The sequence below is a fragment of the Geotrypetes seraphini genome, chromosome 8, assembly GCF_902459505.1.
Source record: "Geotrypetes seraphini chromosome 8, aGeoSer1.1, whole genome shotgun sequence".
In the NCBI taxonomy this organism is placed as follows: Eukaryota; Metazoa; Chordata; class Amphibia; order Gymnophiona; family Dermophiidae; genus Geotrypetes; species Geotrypetes seraphini.
The window spans coordinates 192,786,199-192,801,687 of NC_047091.1; the positions used below are offsets into that span (position 1 = coordinate 192,786,199).

The following is a 15,489-nucleotide window of genomic DNA, read 5'->3' on the forward strand; positions in this document are numbered from 1 at the left end:
TTGTTTTTCTATTTGCATTGATGTAAGTTTCTGCTGTTGGCATTCTGCCTGTGTATTCTTTTTGATTTTGCATTAATAAATACGTTAAACTTAAAAAAAACCCCAAAACAACAAAACCAAAGGAAGCTTGACGCAGTTAACAATAAATTAAAAAATAAAGTAAACTGAAATACAAGAGAGTTAGTTTTCAAAATGTTTAGCGAATAAAAAAGTTTTTAGAAGTTTACAGAAGAGTTGGAAGAACTGGGACACCTCAAAATTAGGGGAAGTTCATTCCATAGTTGGGGAAATTTAAACGCCAGAGAGCTGCTAAAATTCTTAACTCCTTGAATTCCTTTCCTAGAAGGAAGAGAAAGTTCAAATGGATGAATGTCTCTCGCATATGAAAATCTATAAATATTCCATAGCAGAAGAACAAGAGGAGCAAAGATACCATGTAAAATCTTAAAAATAATACATAAACACTTAAACTGAATTCTAAAATAAACTGGGAGCCAATGGAGAGAGAAAAGCAAAGGAGTCACATGGTCAAATTTGCTCTTTTCATAGATCAGTTTCGCGGCGGTATTCTGAATCAATTGTAGTCTTTGAAGGCAGTTCTTAGTGATGCCAAGATAAATGACGTTACAATAATCTAACCGGGATAATGTAATAGATTGGACCAAAACAGAAAAATGATGTTGATGGAAAAGAGATCTGATCTTCCTCAACATTCGTAAGCTGAAAAAACATTTCTTAACCAGAGAGTTTAATTGATCCTTAAAATAATAATAATAATAGTTTATTCTTATATACCGCCATACCCAGCGAGTTCAAGGCGGTTTACATCGAATTAGATTAGGGTCTGCATGGACAGGCAGATTTACAATAATTTGTCAGAATTACATAATTACAGAATTATTTATCAGAATTACAGAATTACAATTATTTATCAGCTTTAATCGAACTAGACAGAGGAAGAGGGAAGTAGGGAAAAAGGGGAAGGCCTCATGAGGGAGGCGGAGTGGGGAGGGGGGGAGTTATTGTGGGGAGGGGGGGAGTTATTGTCAGGGGGGGGACAATTCGGGTCTTGTTTGATGAATAGGTAGGTTTTAAGTAATTTTCTAAAGCCGAGGTAAGTGGGGGCCTCTAGTATCATTTGTGCTAGCCATGGGTTCAACTTAGCTGCTTGGAAGGCGAAAGTTTTGTCAAGGAATCTTTTGAAGTGACAAAGTTTGAGCGAGGGGAAGGCGAACAACTGAATACGACGGGATTTCTTGTTGGTGCGATAGAGGTTGAAGTGGGGGTTGATGTAACTTGGTGAGGAACCATTTACAGCCTTGTAGCAGAAGCATGCGAATTTGAAAAGGACTCTAGACTCGAATGGCAGCCAGTGAAGTTGGTGGTAGAATGGGGTGACGTGTTCCCATTTCTTTAGGCCAAAGATGAGGCGCACGGCAGTATTTTGGATTATTTTTAGTCTCCTGGTTGTTTTCTTCGTGGCGTTAAGGTATATGATGTTGCAATAATCTAGAATGCTGAGGATGAAGGATTGTACAAGAAGGCGGAAGGCAGTGTCATTGAAGTATTTTTTTATAGTGCGAAGTTTCCAAAGTGCAGAGAAGCTTTTCCTGACGATGAGGTCGGTGTGATTTTCTAAGGAAAGATTTTTGTCCAGCGTGAGATAGATGGCGTGACTCCCAGCGTGACTCCCAGGATTTTTAAGGTTGGTTCGAGGGGGAAGGTCATTCCTTTCAGTTGAATTGTAGCTTCTTTGATTTTGTCATTGGGGGTGGCTAGGAAGAATTTAGATTTGTCGGGGTTTAGTTTCAGTCTGAATGATAGCATCCAGAGTTCAATCTGGTTGAGAATGTTTGTAATGTGGTCGAGTATTTCTTGTGAGAAATTGGTTAGTGGGATGGATATTGTGATGTCGTCTGCATAAATGAAGAATTTGAGCTTGAGGTTATGAAGAAGGTTGCCTAGGGAGGCCAGGTAGATATTGAATAGGGTGGGGGATAGGGGGGAGCCCTGCGGGACCCCGCAGGTGTTGTCACAGCTATAAGAGAAAGAGTTGTTCTTGCATACTTTGTAGGATCTATTTCTTAGGAACCCCTGAAATCAGTTAAGGACCTGGTCTGAGATGCCAATGTGAGCCAGGCATTCAAGGAGAATGGTGTGGTCTACCAGGTCAAAAGCGCTGCTCAGGTCAAGTTGTATGATTAAGGCACTTGAGCCCTGACTAAAGAGCGTGTGGAGGTGGTCGAGAAGGGAGGCTAAGATGGTTTCCGTGCTGTGGTCCGTGCGAAAGCCTGATTGATAGTCGCTTAGTATGTTAAATTTATCTAGGTATGCAGAGAGTTCCGCCTTTACCAGCCCCTCCGCTATTTTGGTGAATAAGGGGATACTGGTGATCGGTCTATAGTTAGATGGGGAATTGGGTGGTTCTTTCGCATTTTTTATAATAGGGGTGATCATAATATGGCCTTGCTCAGACGGGAAGTTTCCTGAGGATAATAGGAAATTAACCCATGTCATCATTTTTGCTTTGAAGTGGGGGGGTGTGCAGTTTTCATGATATTTGGTGGGCATGTGTCCAATTTGCAATGGGAGTGTGTATATTTGTTGTAGTATGAATTGAAGGTTTGCCAGTCGATTACTGCGAATTGTTTCCAACAAAGGTCAACTCTGGCTCCTAGGTCTGGGTTTGATAAGTGGATGTCTGGGAAAATGGGGAACAGCTCGAGGGGATTGGGCCTGGAGGGTAGTGTTAATCTTAATTTTTGAATCTTGGTGTTGAAGAAGTCAGCAAGGGAGTCGGCAGTTAAGGTGGATTCTTCGTGTATGTTTGTGAAGGTCTCTAAGTTATATAGGTCATTGACCAGTTTGAAGAGATTACTGCTGTTGGTTTTTATGTTTCCGATTTTGAGGGAGTAGAAGTTTTTTCTTTTTTCATTAGTGAGGGTTTTGTAATTTTTTACTTTTTGTCTCCAGGCCAGTCTGTGTTCTGGGGATCCGTTTTTTTGCCATAATCTTTCAGCTTTTCTGAGGTCTTTCTTGCATAGCAGCAATTCATGGTCGAACCAGCCTTCTTGGTTGGGGGTTCTAATTCTGCGGGTTTTTGGGGGGGCAATCTCGTTTAGTATGTTGGTACTGGTCTGGATCCAGGAGGTTATGAGTTGTTCCGTTTCTTCGGTTGGATTGGTGTTAATTTCAAAGTGGGACCAGAATTCCGTTGGGTTAATCTTTCCTCTGGTAGTGTGGATTTTGATGGATCTTGTTTTGCCGCTTTTCAGGGGTTTGTGTTGGCATCCGATGGAGAAGGTACATAGGCGGTGGTCAGACCAGAGGGAGTCTGACCAGTTGCCTTGTTTCCAATAAAATGTGGGGTTAGACTGTTCCTTGGAGGAGAGAGTCACCAGGTCTAACTGATGACCTCCTTGGTGGGTTGTGACAGGGGGATGTTTGTCATAGCCTAGTTGGGAGAGCAGTGACCATAGATCCGCGATTTCTGGTTGGTCCATTTTTTCAAGGTGTAGGTTGATGTCCCCGCATAGTAGGTTATAGGGGCTTGTTAAAGAGTTGGTTAGGAGGGATTCTGCGAAGTTCTCTTTGATCGTGGTCCATTTTTTTGGAGGTATGTAGAATAAAGTTATGGTTAGTGAGGAGGGCAGAGATTTTGAAGTTAGGGAGATGGTTAGGATTTCAGAGTTGGGCGAAGATATTGTGTTGAGAATGGTACCGTTTAGGTGGTCTCGGAAGATTATTGCTAGTCCTCCTCCTCTTCCCCATGTTCTGGCTAGTGAGAGAATCTTGAATCCAGGTGGTAGACAATCTTTTATGATGATATCTTTATCTGAAACCAGGTTTCAGTGAGGAGGACGAAGTCGGGGTTAGTTTCAATCAGCCAATCTTTGATCAGGGACGCTTTGTTTCGCATTGATCTGATGTTTAGGTAAAAGCCAAGTAGGGACTGGTGGTTGGAATGGTTGATTGGGGAGTGGTGGGAGTAAGCAAGTTTTTTTAGGGTTCTTGTTTTTTTTGGGTGGAGCTTGGTCGGTTTGTGGGGGTGAGGGGGGATAATGGGCGGATGGGTTTGGGGGTAGTCTTGTGTGGTGTGGTGGGTATATGTGGGGGTTTTGGGTTTTACTGATCGGTGCAAAGTGAAGTGGATGGGGATGGGGGAAGCATTGGTGTTGACTATAAGTAAGACTACTAGTAAGGCAGAAATATAGGCTCTATACCACCTAAAACACAGTATTTTAAACAAAAATGCAGGTTCTATCAGTGCTACCCTAAAACACAGGATTTATAACAGGATTTTCCCTACTTTAGTCACCCTGAGCCACAGGCACCAGAAATATAGGCTCTATACCACCTAAAACACAGTATTTTAAACAAAACTGCAGGTTCTATCAGTGCTACTCTAAAACACAGGATTTATAACATGATTTTCCCTACTTTAGTCACCCTGAGCCACAGGCACGAGAAATATAGGCTCTATACCACCTAAAACACAGTATTTTAAACAAAACTGCAGGTTCTATCAGTGCTACCCTAAAACACAGGATTTATAACAGGATTTTCCCTACTTTCACCTGGTTCCTTCTATCTTCCTAAACATGATTATTTGGGTTTACCTTATCCAAAGTTAGCGTGTCGAAATAGGTGATTTCATAATTGCTCTCCTGTGTTTGTCATTGTTCTTTTATATTTGCAATCTATTGGGTTTTAAAAAAATAATATTTGTTTGCTTCCCCCACATATATTTTAATTGTTATACTGATTTTTGGCCTGAAGAAATATGATCATATAACACCTTCTAATTCGAAAATGCATTGGTTGGCGGTGGGAGCACCGATGAAGTTCAAATTTGGTTGTTTTTGTTGCAAGGTTTTTGTTGGTCTTACCCCTAAATATTTAATCAATCTCTTTTTCTTTGCAACTAATAAACACAGAAGTTCGCATTTGAATTTCGTCTTCCCACGTGTTAAAAGTTGTAAACTTAAAATATATCATCAACATCTTTTATCATACCAGGCAGCATTATGGGGCAAGGATCTGGAATATTTGATCATGTCTTCTAATTCCTATGTGGAATTTAGGAGACATTTAAAGACGTATTTGTTCTCTAAATATTTGGGTAATTAGTTTGAATTTACACGGATATTGAAAACTTATTTTCTAATCATTTGGTTATTTAATTTAAATGTATATCTTCTCTTTTGTAAACCACATAAAACTTCATGGCCCTGTTGTATATAAGCTGATTGTTATGTTATGTAATATTGCAGCGAGTCGCGCTGTTGATCAAACCAGCTTTGTGATAGGTATCGAGAACCTGGACTACGAGGAATGACTTAGGAGACTGGGGTTGTTCTCCCTTGAGAAGAGGAGACTGCGAGTGGATCTGATCAAGACTTTTAAAAAACTGAAAGGATTCGACAAAATAGAGCAGGGAAAGCAGTTGTTTACAATGTCCAATGTGACACGGACAAGAGGATATAGACTGAAGCTGAGGGGGGACAGGTCCAGGACGAATATCAGGAAGTTCTGTTTCACGCAGCGAGTGGTGAACACCTGGAATGCTCTCCCAGAGGAAGTAATTGCAGAATCCACCGTTCTAGGATTTAAGGGTAAACTAGATGCACATCTCCCTTGAGAAGCATACAGTGATATGGGGACTAAAACTATGCCAGGGTAGACCTGGCGGGGCCTCCGTGTGTGCGGATCACCGGACTTGATGGACCCAGGGTCTGATCCAGAGATGGCAATTCTTATGTTCTAACCAGAAATTTTCCCCCGATGAAGGTCTTGTTGACTGAAACGCTCGTGCGGAATGAGAGTGTCGGGCAATTATAATTGAAAAACTAACGTTGGACCAGCAATGTGCTGTTAAAAATAAGCGTTGCTGACATTTATTGAAGATATTTTAAGATAAAGAAGTAACTATGAAGATTAATCAATGATGATATATTAGTTTTTTTCCAGAAGATAAGACACTTTATGAAGTTTTACAAGATTAAGTAAATTCACTTTTAATGAAATGTTAAAGTCAAAGTTAATAAAGATTTTTTAAATTAATCAATTAAGGGTTGGGAAGGAGGTTTTTTGGTATAGATGATTATTCATAACTGAACAGAATACGGACCTGGGATAACATAGATATATGAGGTCCTATGCACTGAAACCAGTTCACATTGTATGATATACCACCATCCTAGTTTATAGTTTGGGTTTTTTTTTAACAAACTGAAGATGTATGTATAAATTAGAGGTGGATGCAACGTGGCTGAATTTGGTTAAAAAACCCAGAAATGAGCTATAAAAGTACGTTTGTGACTAATTTCTAATAATATAAGATAGCTTTAATAGGTTCCTATAGCCCTATCTGTTGAGACTGTTATGTTATGTAAACCATTATCTCCTCCAACAACTAAAAGAGTGAGTTATATTCGTTCAGCTCCCTGGTATTTACCCCAACATCGGTCACTAAAACATGGTTGTAGAAAATTGGAACTAATTTAGATTCTGATAAGAGGAATTGGAAAATTAACATTAAGAAATATAATTTGGAAATTAGAACCGCAGGAAAAAATTATGATTCCAAGATAATTAAATCCAACAATCAAAGTCTTTGGCGATCCCTATCTTTATTAAATACAAAACCAAAACATAATAATACTACAACTGCGGAGCAATTAGCAAAATCTTTCAACAAAAAAATTACTCTTATTAGAGATACTTTTCCAGCCATTAATTTTGATGATTTTACTTTAGGTTCTAATGAACCTACACTAATCTTCATGGACTGTCTCTAGAAGGCATTTGATCCTGTTTCAGAACTTCAAGTCCTAAAATTATGTGAAAAATTGAAAAGGTGTGGCTGTACTTTAGACCTACGTTCAGTACAGAAACTCGTTTGATATCTTTAATTGCAAAAATTCAAAATTTACAGTTACAGAATAAATATGAGGTATTATTACAATTTGACTTGTTTGCCTTCAGGATCTACTGGTCGATCGCGATCAACCTATTGGGCACCCCTGCTTTAGATCCTGCTATTCAAGAATTACAACAATTCACAAATCAGCATTTCCTTCTCTGAAAGTTATTAAATGCACTGGGAAGCTTAGTAAATCTTTTACAATTAAATTGGTGAGAATTTGGAATGAACTTCCAGATTCTCTAAGACTGGTAGATCAATTATATCAATTTCGAAAAAGTTAAAAAACCTGAGTTGTTTCGACAATAGTTAATTTGATTTTACTTGTCGAATAGTAATTTTAAGCAATTCAACATACTTTTTTTCTAACTTTTTCCATCCATCTAATCTAACCAGTTTCTGTTTTTATCCCACAGTTTTTACTTATGTTTCATTTTTTAACGAGTCGAGCTCCTTAGGGAGTAGATTTGGTATGTAAAATGAAGATTAGATTAGATTAGACTATCTTTATATAAGCATTTTATCAACTAAATTTGGACTTGGACTTAGAAATCTCCTCATTTTAAACCCAGAGAGTCAATTCCTAGAGTCTTGCCATAGAAGCAATAGGATTTTCATAATTCTTTAGAGACAGCAAATACGTCAATGTCATGAGAAATACAAAAATCAAAATCTGACACAGCAATGGCTAGGAAGGAAGCGATGACACTAGATCCTATTTCAGAACTGATTGCAGTACTCTTTTCACCAGCCCTTCATGGCCCTTCAGATTCTTTCCCTCATGACAAATCTACAAAACTATGTTCACCACAGGCAAAGGGTGTGGATATCTGATATCAAAGTCCCACATTCCTTCTTCAATTCACATGTAATACAACACTTCAAACTACCCCTCCCATCACCTCAAAAAATGCAGCGAAAGATGTTTGAGGCTACCTTTGAATACCAAACTCCCTACATTACAACAAAGACAACCCACTTCAGGAAGAAACTTAAGACACACCTCTTCTCCCTATAACCGCTCTATTATCTTCATCCATAAACCACCTCCCACTCTAATAATGTAACTTGCAAATCCTGATCTACTTCTTATTGTAAACTGATTCCTTGCAGAGAATTGTGGTACATAAGACACTGTATTGAAAGCATTTGCTCAGGCCAAGCTTTCATGCTTTCTAAATGGCATCTAGAGCTTCTTCTAAACGGCTGAGAGCATCAGAGTTCCATTGCACCATGCAGGAAAGGTTTGTTCATGTTTTGGGGATAAGATCATCAAAGCAGCTTCTTTCATCAAGGAGCACAACAAAACTCTGTGGTCCCTCTCAAAGGAACAGATTCTTCCTCTCACACTTGATAAACTCAGCAAGATGCTTGCTCCCTATCTGCCTTTACATACAATTCAAGCTTCTATTGCTGACCTACAAGTGTGTTCATTCTGCTGCCCCTCAATATCTCTCCCCTTATACACCTCCCAGAGAATTCTGTTCCTCAGATATGCTGCTCTTAGCTGTACCCTTCTGCTTCACTGCCAATTCCAGATGTCTTTCCTTTCATCTAGCTGCCCCCTAAACCTGGAATAAATTACCCGAGTTTGCCACCAAGCCCCTTCCCTTCCCTTGATTAAAAGCAGACTGAAAACCCACCTTTTTGCTATAACCTTCAATCCATAACCCTACTCCCCGCTGCATACCACCCAGCCAGCAGATTAACCATTCCCCTTAACTGTATCCATGACATCTGGTGTGTCTGTTTAGATTGTAAGCTCTTTGGAGCAGGGACTGCCTTCTTTGTGACTCTGCACAGTGTTGTGTACATCTGATAGCGCTATAGAAATACTAATAATAAACTTTATTCTTGTATACCGCCATACCATTTAGTTCTAGGCGATTCACATTCAAGAGAAACTGAACAGTTCAGTGACAATACATTCTTAGAGAATACAGAGTATAATTGACGTTTAATTTACAAATATTTCCAAAAGATACGTTTTCATAGATTTTCAAAAAGTGTAATAAGACTGAGTCTGGGAAATTATTATACTTAACCAATTTTTCAATTTGCCTGCCCAAAATGCAAACATTCTATCAAGAAATCTTTTATAATGGCAATATTTTAGTGTAGGATAGGCAAAGAAATTGATTCTTCGAGCAGACTATTCTATCCCATATAGTTCAAACTGTGAAGATAGGTAAGCTGGAGCCAAGCCAAACAACATTTTGAAGCAAATTTAAATAGCACCCTAGCTTCAAAAGGCAACCAGTGTAGCTGCTGATAATATGGGCTAATATGATCATATTTTTTCAGTAGTAGTTTAGAAAGTCCAGCCTGCTCCATAGCCATAACCTGGGCTAAAGGTGTGACTGTGCTCTAGAACAGTGGTTCCCAACCCTGTCCTGGAGGAACACCAGGCCAATTAGGTTTTCAGGCTATCCCTAATGAATATGCATGAAGCAAATTTGCATGCCTATCACTTCCATCATATGCAAATCTCTCTCATGCATATTCATTAGGGCTAGCCTGAAAACCCGATTGGCCTGGTGTTCCTCCAGGACAGGGTTGGGAATCACTGCTCTAGAACACAGAACCAGGGCTCCAATGTCCATTCTGGATAACCTTCCAGGATGAAGGAAGTTAAGGTTGTAAACAGTGAATTTACCTTAAAATATTTTCCCATTGACATTTTTACATTGGCCTGAGGTCACAAAGGTCAGTGTCAGGTGACTGGTCATTTGAATGTGGGCTTTGGAGAAGTGATTGAAGAGACAACTGTGGGTTACCTTGCTGGTGTTTAAAACCACCTCAAACATCCCAAAATGTCAGTTTTGAAGCTTGGCTCCTTAACTGTCTCCCTTTGAAGGTCCAGTTTGTGAAGTTCAGCATTTACCTGTGTACATGATTGTCCTTAAATATCTGGACTACATAATTCACCATCACACATCTGCATGCAGGACCCCAAATGAGGCCATGCTTTTTTTTTTTTTCAATGTGTTTTTTTCAATGCTTCCTCCAGCCACCGAGGATCGCAGAAAGTCCCTGCCGGTGCAGGTATCTGATCGGGCTGACTCTAACCGACTCTAATCGTCGGATTTTCTTCAGCCTTTGAGGGCCACCGAAAAGTTTCTCCCCCCAGCGACTTCCAAGGCTGAGGAAGGAGGAAGTTTCTGCCATCTTGTCCCTCCTTCCTCCGCCCGACGCCGTTTTCAAGCAGGAGGGCTCTGCTCCTACACTCTTAAAAGCCCCTGCTTCCTCCAGCCACCGAGGATCGCGGAAAGCCCCTGCCGGTGCAGGTTTCTAATCAGGCTGACTCTGCCCGACTTTAATCTGGGTGTGTGAGCCAACTCCGTACCTTCCCAGGTCGGCAAAACCACGCGGTTTTCAACTAGGGAAGGGCTCCTGGCCGGTTTCAACCGTCCTCAGTTCCAGCTCCCCCACAGAGCTTTCCAATTTTGCTCCTACATTGATCCTTAAGGGCACTCTTCAGCTGCAATCCGCAGCATTTGAATTCGGGGCCAGCTCCGGCCACAGAGCCTCCCCAAAACCGCCGCCCTACAACCAAGAGTGTGAGCCAGCTCTGCCCCCCACCCCAGGTCGGCGAATCCACACAAAATTCCCGGGCCTCTGGATGTACTCCTTCACTTACTATCAATTGCACGTTCTATCCATTGCATGCTCTTTTAATTTGCATCTATAATCCTGTTAAATCTTGCACAATCTTTAGCTTGTTACAATTTGCTATTAATCTATAGCTTGTTATATTTTGTTATTAATCTACAGCTTGTTACAGTTTGTTATTAATCTATTCTACAGCCTGTTTAAACTCTGCAAAATCCACATCTATAGCCTGTCACTGCATGAAAAACCTGTTTCCGCAGTATAGTCTGTACTACGTGGTTAGCTGCATAACCAGCTACTGCACGTGTTAGCCACTACCTGCATATACAGACAGCTAATGCATGTTAAACCTGCCACCACCTATACAGCCTGTATTTAACCAGCTACTGCATATTTAGCCAAGCTCCACCTCATTTTGTCATCGCTCTATTAGCAATTGTTTTAAGTTCCAACCTGTCCTGTACCGCACTAGAAACAGCTGGATTCAAATTCATCTTCAGTTTTTGTCCCTCTCCCGTTCGCTCTCAGCCCTCTCCTCGACTCTCTCACTCCTCCCTCCCTCCTGGCAATTCTCCGACCAACCCCCCTCTCTTTGGCTCTCCTTAACCCCCACCATGAAGCCATCGCTCTGGCCCCTTCTTCTCCTTCTCTGCTCCCTCACTAACACCTCCCACTGCCAAAAACCTCTCCCCCCAAACTCTCCCCACACTAGTACTTACCAGAACCCACCCTTTCAAAAAGCACCGAGGAGTCAACCTCAACTCCTTAAAGCCTGTTTCTCCAGCAAACCTACCCAACCTTTCCTCTGACTCTCTCACCCCAGTCTCTACACTCTACTGTAACACCAGATCTGTCCGAAATAAGACCCAAATAGTAAAAGATTTACTCGAAGAGTACGACCCGGGTTTCTTGTGCATCACTGAATCTTGGATCGAAAAAGATGATTTATTCTCACAAAATGAACTCTGTCCCCCAGGCTACCACGACCTCTTCTCTCCCAGAATAAACCGGAAAGGAGGAGGTTTGGCTCTACTCTACAAATCATTCTTTAATGTCCAGCTCCTCGAAAAGGGCAGCCATTCTTCTTTAGAATTCATGCTAGCTTCAGTCAATGACGAACTTCATCCACAACCATTAGGTATCCTGCTACTTTACCGCCCACCCACCCCCTGGAACAAATCCTCCGAATTGGTTCTTGAGACTATAACAAGGGCCTACCTAAAATTCCATAGACTATTGATCATTGGCAATATTAACCTTCACCTAGACGATAACACCAACAAGGACACAACTGACTTCAAAGACTTCCTCACTTCCTTAGGCTTCACCGCTCCTCCGCCCACACCTACCCACGATAAGGGGCACTCTCTTGACATCATCAGCTTTCTTGACCTGACTGAGCACAAAACTTCCACCGATGAGACCCGTTGGGAACATGTCCCCTGGTCCGATCACCTCCTAGGCTCTTTCTGCCTCCCCATCTTCATGTCACACCTGGGTACTCCACCCCGAGCCACAAACTCTATCACCTACCGCAAAAAAATCACAAGTGAACTGTTCTGGTCCCAGTTCCTCAACAAACTTCCTCCTTTTCCCAAACATGCGGACTCTGACTCAAACTGGCACAACTGGGTAACTCTTTCTGGGACCAAGTACCGTGCTCTTGCCCCTTTATCCACCAAACCCATCTCCTACTCCCACAAGGCTCCCTGGTATCTCCCATACCACAGGGAATTAAAACAGAAATGTCGAGCCTTGGAGCGAAAATGGAAAAAATCGAAATCCCCTTCAGACAGACAACCCTGGAGAGACAACATCAAGTTCTATAACACCGTATTAAAAAAAGCTAGGAAGAATTTCTATGGAGACAAAATCTCTAGGTCAAAAAACCAAAACAGGACATTGTTCCACATCTGGCGCAACCTAATTTCAAAAAACGAATCCACCTTTTCCCCCTCCCTCCCATCTCCAAATGACCTTGCCAAATTTTTCAATGAAAAGATCACTACCATAAAGAGTTCACTCCCCCCAGCTGTCTCTTACAATTCTCTACCTCCGAATGACTCCAACCCTATCCCTGCTGACAGATCATGGACCTCTTTCTAACTCGTATCCGAACCCCAGATCTCGAAACTTTGTCTCAAACTTAAATCCTGCAAATGCATCCTAGATCCTTTCCCATCCTACCTTTATGAAAACATTCCTGCGCAGGCCATCTCCCCCCTTACCAGCCTTATAAACAAAGCATTATTATCGGGCCTGTTCTCCATAGAAATGGGACACATTGCCTTATCCCCTCTTCTGAGAAAAGCCGATCTTGACCCTACCTTACCATTGAACTACCGCCCCATAGCAAATATCCCTCTCCTAACTAAACTGCTAGAGACCATAGTCGCTACTCAGCTCTTCTTTTACCTAGAAAGATTCTCCATTCTCCAACACTACCAATACGGATTCAGACCCAACTTCAGCACCGAGTCCCTCCTAGTTTCCCTAATTTCAAAGGTGCAACAACTACACTCTCGAAACAAATTTGCTGTTCTGCTACAATTCAATCTCTCCGCGGCTTTTGACGTCGTCCACCATGACATACTAATCTACCAACTTTCTGAGATAGGAATAGACTCCATCGTCCTAAAATGGTTCTCAAGCTTCCTTCGCTCTTGTTCCTACATTGTCAACACAAATGGTTCCAGGTCCGCTCCATCTTGCTGTGTCCCACAGGGTTCTCCTCTATCCCCTATTCTCTTCAACATTTACATGACCTCCCTGAAGCTCCTCAAACTTTCCCCCCTTGAAACAATCTACACACACGCTGACGACATCCTTATCCCCCTTGAAACAAACCAGAACCTCACAAACCTCCATGAGAACATTACTTCATGCATAATGAGACTTCACGCTTGGTCCCTCTCGGTACAGATGAAATTAAATGAGTCAAAAACAAAACTACTCTGGCTCGGCCCTAAATTAGAATACCTGCCCACCCTCTTCACACTACCCACAGGCTCCGCTCTACACCTTGAGTTCTCTAGTAAGGTCCTCGGCATCATTATTGACTCTTCCCTCTCCCTCAACAATCACCTCAATTCCCTGGCAAAATCATGCTTTTTCAGCCTCCAAATGCTGAGGAAAGTAAGATCCTACTTTCGCCAAAATCATTTTGCAGTCCTTGTCCAATCCATCATCCTTTCTAAACTCGACTACTGTAATGCCATATATTTATGCCTAACAAAAAAAAATCTTCAAAGACTCCAGCTTATCCAGAATGCTGCAGCCAAGCTGATCTTTGCAAAACGCAAATTTGACCATGTCTCCCCACTCCTAACCAATCTTCACTGGCTCCCAGTGATTCCCAGAATTCATTTCAAATGCTCCTGCCTGGCTTTCAAGATCATTCACGGCATCCTCCCTCCCCTAATCCCACTATCCTTTAACGCCTCGAGGCCTGCTACCACCAGATCCATCCACAGACATAAACTATCCTTCCCCTCTCTACACGGTATCCTCTACGCAGGCAAACTGGGAATATCCCTACTCTCTAAAATCACAGGCCTTTGGAACGATCTCACTACCCCGCTGCGGAACCTGGGCACCCTCCAATTATTCCGCAAACAACTGAAAACCTGGCTATTCTCTAACATATAACTTTATTTCCCTGCTTATATTCCCTCTATTTATATGCTCCTGTAAATCTCTCTTCTTTTGTTTGTAAACCGTGCCGAGCTCCACTTCTGTGTAGAAAATGCGGTATATACACTTAAGGCTTAGTTTAGTTTAGTTTACTTTTGTTAAGATGGTTGCTTCTTCTATATGTGGTATTAAGTCCTTATCAGTGTTTTACAAAAGGCTCTGCCTATGGTAAACTACCTTGAACATATTTAACATATGACCTTCATGTGTGTAGTTTTAAGATCCTGGCCCTTCATTACCTTATCACACTTGTAACATTTTGTCTCATTTCAGTAAGCACAAACTGAAATAAGGTTGAAGAGATGCGTTAGTCACAAGACCAAAACAATTTGAGGGCTGATACAGTGATACAGGCAATCCACATACAAATTTCAAACTTGCTCCTTCTGCCAGAAGCCATCACAATCCCCAGACAGAAGGACGCAACACTTTCCACTTAACATGAACTGATTTTATAGTGGGTATCCTTCAACCAAGTTCCAAAGGGGGCTTCAGTTCACAGCCAGATCTAACATTTATGGTATGGAAAAGAGAAAATTCCAGCTGCCATGAACGAAGGTCATTCCATGAGAAATGCCCATGTGTGTGACAAAAAAGGTCCCAGTTGAGCTGAAAGCCCATAAGGATAGCTGTTCCCAAAAACATAATGCAATCAACTGATATTAATGATGGGATTACAATATAAATGTGATTTTCTGTGGGCCAGCTGGAACACATATCACAGCCGAATAATTGGAAAAATCTTGAGTTTGATTGCAGTTATAAATTGCCTTTTCTAAAATGCATGATCAAAATTACAAGTCGAATGCAGCTTATAAATCAAGCCTTGAGGCCAAGTCCACACTCCAGCTATGTGTTGGCGCTAAGTGGTTCTACTTTTCAATCTGTTCATAGAAGGAGAAATTCAGGTAGACCATCTTCTACCACTTTGCCAATCTTAGAATAATATGTTCACCATCTTTAGGTACGTAATCTTCAATACCTGCAGGCAGAGAACAAGAACATTACATTAGTGATTTTTATTCCACCATTACCTTGCAGTTCAAGGCAGATTACATAAGAGGTTATCTGGACATTTCCAGGAAAGCTACAAAGTTGATGATTAGAACCAAAAGCTGAGTTTGCTATTAGATCTACAGGCTGCAGTTTGGACAGAAAAGATCTTGGGAATGTTGTAGTTTGAGGAAAGTTCTTTAGGTCAGTGTTTTTCAACCTTTTTTGGGCAAAGGCACACTTGTTTCATGAAAAAAATCACGAGG

At 41.4% G+C, this 15,489-nt stretch overlaps 1 protein-coding gene across 1 annotated transcript in view; it reads right to left on the bottom strand.

Annotated features, from left to right (window-relative positions):
- Window positions 1–14,666: 14,666 nt before the first annotated feature.
- The window catches only part of TCN2 (transcobalamin 2), a 38,970-nt gene continuing 38,147 nt past the window's right edge, over window positions 14,667–15,489 (bottom strand). Inside the window, exon 10 of the mRNA XM_033957264.1 lies at window positions 14,667–15,212. Within this exon, the coding sequence (XP_033813155.1) occupies window positions 15,151–15,212 (62 nt within the window). The 3' untranslated portion in view covers window positions 14,667–15,150. The remainder of the gene's footprint in view (window positions 15,213–15,489) is intronic.